At 48.0% G+C, this 8,779-nt stretch overlaps 1 protein-coding gene across 5 annotated transcripts; it reads left to right on the forward strand.

Annotated features, from left to right (window-relative positions):
- The first annotated feature begins 1,417 nt into the window (after positions 1-1,417).
- On the forward strand, positions 1,418-8,677 carry LOC133958600 (ubiquitin-conjugating enzyme E2 D2-like). 5 transcript variants are annotated; one of them, XM_062393492.1, is made up of 8 exons: positions 1,418-1,696; positions 3,589-3,652; positions 3,744-3,775; positions 4,115-4,192; positions 5,234-5,339; positions 5,891-5,984; positions 7,259-7,309; positions 8,139-8,677. In XM_062393492.1, the coding sequence occupies exons 1-7, from the start codon at positions 1,673-1,675 to the stop codon at positions 7,305-7,307; spliced, it is 447 nt and encodes a 148-aa protein (XP_062249476.1). In that variant the 5' UTR covers positions 1,418-1,672; the 3' UTR covers positions 7,308-7,309; positions 8,139-8,677. The 5 variants fall into 5 exon arrangements, with proteins under 5 accessions (XP_062249476.1, XP_062249477.1, XP_062249474.1 ...); XM_062393490.1 differs by lacking the exon at positions 1,418-1,696 and adding an exon at positions 2,503-2,565; XM_062393495.1 differs by lacking the exon at positions 1,418-1,696 and adding an exon at positions 2,552-2,686.
- Positions 8,678-8,779: the final 102 nt, after the last annotated feature.

Genomic DNA, 8,779 nt, shown 5'->3' on the forward strand with positions numbered 1-8,779 from the left:
ACACATCCCAGCAGAGATGGGCATGTTCCTGTTATGTGACATTCAGAGCATCTCAGACTCCTGGTCAACCGTCTTCAGGGTCTCTGAGGATTCCTGTGACTCACTGATGTAAACACCTCTGTCAGCACCTTTCTGCAGCAGCTGAGGACTCAGGTCCACATGATCAGGAGACAACTGGATCTTTGGGTGGACTGGGACCTGACAGAGACAAAGAGACACCAAGCAGTTATTGATCAGATTAATGATGATGACATCAGTGATGCTGTGTGCGAATCAAATGAAAAAGCATCTTTCACTTCCTGTGACGTTTCCTCAACCATCGGACTCCAGCAGCCTTCACCCTGAAGGAGGAGGAGTCAGATCCCAGTGTGGACACATCACATGACTCTCACACACACTTCACTGTCCTCATGGAACTACTGTTATTAACAGTCTGATAATAAATACACAGTCACGTCACCCGTTGGTTTGTAAGTTGACATTCTGAAGCGGCAGGTTTGGCATTTTTACCGGCGCCATCTTGGTTTTTAAAAACTAAATGAACATCAGCTGTAGTGAAGAAGACTTGGAGCTAGAGACTGAGAAGTAAACTCTTCATCAGTTTAGGCACAGGGAGCAGGAGGTTCTGGTTCTGGTTCCAGCTCAGCAGGAGACACAAGTCTAGAGAAAACCAGGATCCTTGGTCTGACTGCAGGGGGCAGTAGGGAGACGTCGCTGCTTCTCCATCCTGAGATGTTCGAGGATCAAGCTGATGAGCAAAACATGTTTATCAAGATTTAAACTGTCAACATTTATAAAACAGTGTGTAATACAACAGTAAATGATACTTACACATTAATGAGTGACGACAACTTGTTTATAATGTAACATTAACACAGACACAAGCTCAAATAATCAACAGTGTAATAATCAAATATAGAAAACACCTCTAGCTGCCTGAGCAGTTTACTGTTTGACTTCAACTTCCATTCACGTCAATTTACAAAACGTCTAATCTGTGTCCTGATAATGTTTCCTAGTGGAATCATATATAATGTGATATGATAAATAGGATTTAAACCAGGTTAGGACGGTTCCTCTAATGCCTGTGAACTGTTCTAGTCCCTGCAGTGACACGTGATGATGGACAGTGTTGAGATCCAACAGGACGAGGACAGACAATCTGAGGCAATGAGGTCAAAGTACAGTACAATACCTTTGCAGCAACGAGGTGGAGTTATTATTCAGTACTTCGCTTGTTTATTTATTACATAGAGCTCACCCAGTATAGGCAGGTCCTGGTACAGAGGGGGACCATGAGGGGCCCCAGAGCATATCTCTGCCCCGGGGCCCCTGAGCAGCTTGGCCCGGCCCTGCTGCCTCCATGTTGGGGTATTGGTGTTTGGAAACCGAGGCGGAGTGAGACCTCCTGCTGCCGGGGCTCTGACAGCTGCTGTCACGGAGGACATTTTGAGCTGCTCGGTGCTCTCGGTTATTTCGGGTCTGACACGGAGGCGAGTGGAACCCGAACCCGGCAGCGAGCTGCGGAGGAACAGGCGACGACCAGGGAACAGCGCGTGTGAAGCTTAGCTCGTTAGCTTAGCGCCCCCAGAGCTAGCACGACCCTAGATGCTAGTGCGCTAGCGTCCCGGCCTGCCCCTCTCCGCGGACCCCCCCCACCCCCCCACCCACCATGGCGTTAAAACGAATCTCCAAGGTAACCAACCTCCATTCATCACGGTGCGTGTTTGTGTTCAGCCTCCAGGGGGCGTGTGCGCTGCTAGCGGGCTAGCTAGCAGCGTTAGCTCGTCCTCAGCTGCTGAGGATGACGCGTCTGACGTGTGATCGTGTGTGTGATGTGTTGACATGTGTCAGAGGTTCAGACCCAGCCCTGCTCCTCCTAATCCTCCTGCTCCTGCTGCTCCTCCTGCTCCCCCTGCTCCTCCTGCTCCTCCTTCTCCTCCTGCTCCCCTAATCCTCCTAATCCTCCTGCTCCCCTGCTCCTCCTGCTCCCCTGCTCCTCCTCATCCTCCTGCTCCTCCTGCTCCCCCTGCTCCCCTGATCCTCCTGCTCTCCTGCTCCTCCTGCACCTCCTGCTCCCCCTGCTCCCCTGCTCCTCCTGCTCCTCCTGCTCCCCTGCTCCCCCTGCTCCCCTGCTCCTCCTGCTCCTCCAGAACATCTTCACTGATGAACTTTGATGATTAGTTGAGAACAAAATGACGTATCAACGATCAATGGAAACTAAAACCATCAACCCACTGAGGACTGGGTCAAACCCACCCTGAACATCCCAGTATCAAACTGAAACCACAGGCTGATCCAACTGGTGTGAATTTCATCAAGTCATCATGTGACTCAGTGGGTGTGGCCTCCTCCTGCCTGCAAGTTCTCCTGACAGCGTCTGGACATGATGCTCCTGAGGAGCCGGAGGGTGGAGTCCTGGGGGTTCTCCTCCCAGACCTGGATCATCTCCTCCCAGACCTGGATCATCTCCTCCTGCACTGTGGACGGACTTGGTGACGTCGGATGCACCGACACATGACGTCCAATAGGTGCTCAACTGGATTTAGAACAGAGGAACGGAGGGTCAGTCAATGGCATCAATCCACCAAGAGGAACCCAGGAGGAACCCTGGGGCTCCTGCACCAGGAGGAACCCTGGGGCTCCTGCTCCAGCGTCTGACAGTCGCTCTGAGGATTTCATCCTGGTACCTACCAGCAACCATCTTTTCATTCAGAAGTAAAAGTAGAAATTCAAAAAGGCTCAAATCGAATCTGTTACGTTCTGGAGCAGATTCAGATAAACATGATTTATCTTTTCCTTGACGTGTTGAGACGAGTGGTTTTACTTAGCGGAGATTTAAAAAGTAAAGTTCTCTATCTTCAATGAGTTAGTGTTGATGGCAAAGCTTTGTGATCCCAGAGACACACGACATGTAAATGTTTTGTCCCGGTGTTTAAAAGTTCCAGAAGGAGTTTAAACTCTGTCCCAGTCGGGGGCTGAATTCTCCAACGACCACGTTTTAGAAGCTTGGTGGTGTGGACTCTTCTGGACCGAGTCCCTCTGAAAGACGATCTGTGAGCCGCTCACATTCCAGCGTCACGACCTGCGAGCTGGAAATACAAACCCCTGTTTTCTCCCCGGTGGCTATTTCCTGCTCTGGCCTCTAGACACTTGTGTCTGCTCGACTCGCAGAGTAAATATAATCCTGCTGACACATCAGGACTGTTTGTGTCAGTTTGATTTTAATGCTGCATTCACACCTCAGGCCTTCAAACTAAAGGTCACTGTCTGACGGGGATTCTGACCCCGGCTGTGCATCGTCAGTTCTGTGAGAGGAACGTTTTCACACGACTGATTATTGTCCATGATAAATACTCATATTACTGCTGCTGGTGTTTCTGCCACCTGGTAAATCATTTGTTGTCTGATAAACAGTTGGCCGGGGGGGGGGGGGGGGGGGGGGGGGGCAGGTTGTTGAGAGGCGGAGCTACGATGTTGACAGGAAGGACTCGGAGTCACATTGAAACCGATTCAATTATAAACGTGTGTGAAGACGGATCTGGATCCTGTTTGAACCTTTTCTCTTCTTCCTCTCGTCTTCCTCAGGAGCTCACGGACCTGTCCAGAGATCCTCCGGCTCAGTGCTCGGCCGGACCGGTCGGAGAAGACAGTGAGACCCGCTTTCTATCTGCCCACACACACTGACACGTGTCACATGACACAGGAACATGCTTCATTAACCCTCTTTGTTTCTTCTGCAGTGTTTCATTGGCAAGCTACTATAATGGGGCCTGTAAGTATCATTCACCTTCTATAAAGATGTTTCAGTAACTTTCATTGAGTTAAAAAAAATCATAAACAAATATAAGCTACAAAACCACTGGTGGGGTGGGGGGGGGCCTTAACGTTCAGTTTCAACTTGTTCAGAACAATAAGTCTGAAGCATTGTATCAACATTCAGCTACAAGACTTAATCACGTTATCATCCTTTTAATCAATCAAGGTATTCACACTAATTAATCATTTCATCCAGACTCTGGACGTTGTTCAGTGAATCTCGTTGTCATTAGAGCAGCAGCAGTTGTGTTGATGTGTGTGTGTGTTTGTGTGTCTGTTTGTTTTCCTGCTGCAGACTGACAGTCCGTACCAGGGGGGAGTGTTTTTCCTCACTATTCATTTCCCTACAGATTATCCCTTCAAACCACCCAAGGTCAGTGAACTCTTCCTCTTTCTTCTCTTCATCCTCTCCTCTCCTCTTCCTCCTCCTCTCCTCATCCTCTCCTCTCCTCTCCTCTCCTCTCCTCTTCCTCCTCCTCTCCTCTTCCCCTCATTCTCCTCCTCTTCCTCCTCCTCTCCTCCTCCTCCTCCTCTCCTCTCCTCTCCTCTTCCTCCTCCTCTCCTCTTCCTCATCCTCATCCTCTCCTCTCCTCTCCTCTTCCTCCTCCTCCTCCTCTCCTCTTCCCCTCATTCTCCTCCTCTTCCTCCTCCTCTCCTCTTCCTCCTCCTCTCCTCTTCCCCTCATTCTCCTCCTCTTCCTCCTCCTCCTCTCCTCTTCCTCTTCCTCTCCTCTTCCTCTTCCTCTTCCTCCTCCTCTCCTCTTCCCCTCATTCTCCTCCTCTTCCTCCTCCTCCTCTCCTCTTCCTCTTCCTCTCCTCTTCCTCTTCATCCTCCTCCTCCTCCTCCTCAAACACTTGGTTTCATGTTCTCTGTCAGTGAAACTCTTGTCATCAGTTCAGTGCACAGAACATCAGTCTGAATGTTTCCATTGTCCAGTATTTGAGAAGAGCACAATAAGCTCAATACACAATAAGATTAATATTATTATTCATTAAAGATGTGTATGATGCTCATTTCCCCGACCAGAACCCATCCGCATTTTTACGACCCTGAAAGGGCTGAACCACAAACCTGTTTGTGTTTGTGTGTTTCGTCCAATCACAACCCGGTGTAATCTGAACCATCACAGAAGTGACCAGTAGCTTCAGAGCCATGAACGTGGAGCTCCGAGAGAATCGTCTGTTTCACTTTACAAACCTCCACTTGACCATCGAGCACTGAGTGCTGCGACACGTTGTGTATTCACAGTGTGTTTTATTGTTTGTTGTGAACGAGAAGGTTTGAGTCCGTGGTGCGGGGGGGCTCCTAAGCTCTTCAAACATCTCAGCCCATTTAACTCCCTGGTGTGATGTGTTGATGGAAGCTGCTCGGAGCTGCTCAGTGGACTCACCGTGTTCCTCCTGTTCCTCCTCAGGTCGCCTTCACCACCAGAATCTATCACCCAAACATCAACAGTAACGGCAGCATCTGCCTGGATATACTGAGATCCCAGTGGTCTCCAGCATTAACAATCTCCAAAGGTAAGAAACATCTGCTCCAGAACATGGATCACTTCAGATTCAAATCTGTCACTCTGAAAACTTCAGTTTACTCTGGAGGAATGTTCCTCCAGTGCTTTGACTCTGTGATGTCATGAAGATGAAAGATGAAAGATGAAGATGGTAAAGTTCTGTGCCTCCGAGCAGCGACACCTAGTGGCTAGAGGTGCACACGTCCCATCAGGGGAACACTAACGCCACAAGAGGAAATCTGGAACAAACTCAGACTGATGAACTGAATTCAGAGGTCAAAGGTCACAGTGACCTCATGTGACCTGGTGGTGATTCTAGTGAACTTCACCGGGGAAGTTTTTTATCTGCGTTTGTTTTTCAGGATCACAAACGTGAGATAAATCACGTTTCATTGATTCTCAGAGAATAATTCATAGATCTCAGCACAAAAGGGATAAGTAAGAGTTTGATTTGATGAGAGTTGTTTATAAAAGAGTTTATAAAAGTGAAAGTTGTTGAGTTTCAGTGTCTCTGGACCGAACCTGGACGTTGGACAGTAACTGGTGTTTTTGTCTCCACAGTCCTTTTGTCCATTTGTTCTCTGCTGTGCGACCCGAACCCCGACGACCCGCTAGTGCCAGAGATCGCCCGCATCTACAAGACCGACCCGGTCAGGTGAGTGGCGGCTGAGGGCCAGAGCTTCAGTGTTAATTGTGGCAGCTATTTTTGATTTAGTCTTAGTCTTAGTCTTTTGACGAAAATGCATATTAGTTTTAGTCACCTTTTAGTCATTTTAATCCTTCTTAGTTTTAGTCACATTTAATAGCCACATTAAACTCCTTTTCTATAAAACCATATAGCTGCAGCCTAATAGCTTAAAAATATATATTTTGTTTTAAATGTGAAAACAAATAGGGAGAGCAGGTCAGACTGGAGGCGAACACAGAAACTGAACATCGGTACAAACCAACTGCAGCTTCTGCTCTGATGAAGAAGCTGAGGGGCTGATCTCTGATCAGCTGAGACCAGAGAAACTCTGTGTTTTCACTGTTTCCATAGTTAAGAAGCAGTCGGTCACTGAGAGGCTGCTCCACGAGAACGAGCTCTGCTCTCACTGAGTCTCTCTGAGCGAGTGCGCAAGGCGGGGGGCGGAGCTACGGACCGGAGCGCTATCTGGGGCGCACAGGCACAGACACACACAGACACACACATACACATACACAGACACACTCACACACACACACACACACACACACACACACACACACACACACACACACACACACACACACACACACACACACACACACACACACACACACACACACACACACACACACACACACACACTCGCCCGCTCCTGATACTTCATGACGGCCTGATACGATGATGTTTTAAAAATTATTGTGACTTAGTCAACCACCAAGATTTTCGTCTCGTCTCGTCAACGAAAATTAAAATAGATTTCGTCATAGTTTTTATTTTCAAAGATTCGTCTTCGTCTCGTCTTCGTCATGGAAAAAAGGTCGTTAAGGAACAGTCTTCGTCAACGAAATTAACACTGCAGAGCTTCTGTCAATCATATCCCGACTCCACGTAGGTCATGTGACACGCGTCCCGTATCCTCTGCGCACAGTGATTTAGTAAGGTTCTTGTGATGTCATCGTGGCGGATGATCAGGAATCAATTAACAGCGCTTCGTTTGGAGTTAATCTCTGTTGCTATGGTTACGCCTGGTGGAGTTTTCCAGCCTCTGAATCAGAAACTGACGAAGCACACGTCCTCTCTCCTGATTGGTTCTCATCAGTCACATGACTCGACTAGCAGCGGTGAACACAAAGCGTCGCTTACACTTCCTGTCAGTCACAGTTCCACCTAGTGGTCGCTCCACCACATGACCAGTGGAGGTGAACGGTCATGTGATGTGTTGTCTCACTCGTTGACCTCAGGTATAGCAGACTAGCCAGGGAGTGGACAGAGAAGTACGCCATGCTGTGAGGGTAAGACTCACCGGAGCTGCTGCTCGCTGTTTGACCTGCATGCAGCGCCGCCGGGAAGCTCGAGTCTCACTAACCATCTGGGAAACGCGTGTCGTGAAACACACGTGTCGTGAAAGGCCGCGAGGATTCGAACCCCAGACTGTGAATAACGATGTCCTCACGTCTCCACTAAAATACCTCGGATACAAACGCTGCCATCTTGTGGTGACGACGAGTCAAAGTCTGAACAGTGGTGACAAGTTCCTGCTGACACTCAACCAATCCTGACATCATCAGTAACTAATATATCCAAACTGCTCTGAAAAATTAAGCCAGATCATTTCATTGGCCCCCTGGTGTCTGGCTGCAGTATAGGTCGTAAACCTCCTCCTCCATGTTAGCAGACGGGACATGGACCAAACAACAATAATCAAACTAGTCAGTAAATGTTTGTAAAGATGTTTCTCTCGTCTCACTGATGTTTGTTCAAGTGTTTCTGCTCCGTTTGGTTTTATTTAGTTATTTGATGATATGAAAACATGCTGAGACTGACTCCTGATTGGTCCAGTGGGTCACTGGGCGGGGCTTCGATTAGGCAGCGCCCCTCTCTGCTGCATGGGCCGACTCCAAATGACGTCATCACCTCAAGAGGCAGCGTTCATAGCTGAGATCTTTGAGTTTCCTCCGTCTTTATTTACCGATTCATGTCAGAACACGTGGAGCCGCCCACGTACTTATGGCCTGGACTGTAAAGTGTTTACTGTGTGTGTTAGTGTGTGTGTGTGCGTGTGCATGACGTGGTGTCTGCGTCGAACTCATCAGGTGCTGAACTCTGTTTCTATTGGTGCAGGTACAACAAGACAGCTCAGGACTGGACGAATAAATACGCCATGTGATCCTCCTGTCACTCACTGCTGGAATAAACTGTTGGATTTTCTCACGAGGCCACGCCCCCTCCATCAGACAGCCACCGCCATTTGTTTGTGTTATTTTCCCCGTCCTCGGGCTTAATGGTTAAAATCCTGGGTTTGACGTTTGTTTGCTTGGTGAAGGCCGAGGACTCTGAGCTGTGAATGTGCCAATCAAAGAGTGGACTCACTGTAAACCACTGAAGACCAACTGCTACACACTGTAGAGCCGCAGGAGAATAATAATATAATAACTTAATGCATGTCAGTGATTGGTTCATGTGCTGCTGAGAACAGTCCACTTTAAAACAAAAAAAGATTTGACAGTTTGTTCTGTAATATGGTTTTAGTGACGAGCCGTTAGCTCCGCCTCCTCCTCACTGTTCCTTTTTGCACTGAAGATGAAACTCGGCGGCTGATTGGTCAACGAATCGCTCTGTGATGAGTTTTTTTCTCAATAAAGTTGAAGTTGTTTATGTTGCACTGTTTTTATTTTCTTGTGTGAAGTTTGTCAGATGTTGATTTGTTTTCAGGCTGAAACCTGGAAATTTACTTTATATTTCTTATTATTAAAAAGTTAATG

Source organism: Platichthys flesus, chromosome 8 (assembly GCF_949316205.1).
Source record: "Platichthys flesus chromosome 8, fPlaFle2.1, whole genome shotgun sequence".
NCBI lineage: Eukaryota > Metazoa > Chordata > Actinopteri > Pleuronectiformes > Pleuronectidae > Platichthys > Platichthys flesus.

Coding starts and splice junctions, on each gene's coding strand:
- LOC133958600 (XM_062393490.1), top strand. CDS start 2,506: ATGCACCGACACATGACGTCCAATAGGTGCTCAACTGGATTTAGAACA. Junction 3,776..4,114: donor AAGCTACTATAATGGGGCCT/GTAAGTATCATT, acceptor TTCCTGCTGCAG/ACTGACAGTCCGTACCAGGG. Junction 5,985..7,258: donor TACAAGACCGACCCGGTCAG/GTGAGTGGCGGC, acceptor CGTTGACCTCAG/GTATAGCAGACTAGCCAGGG.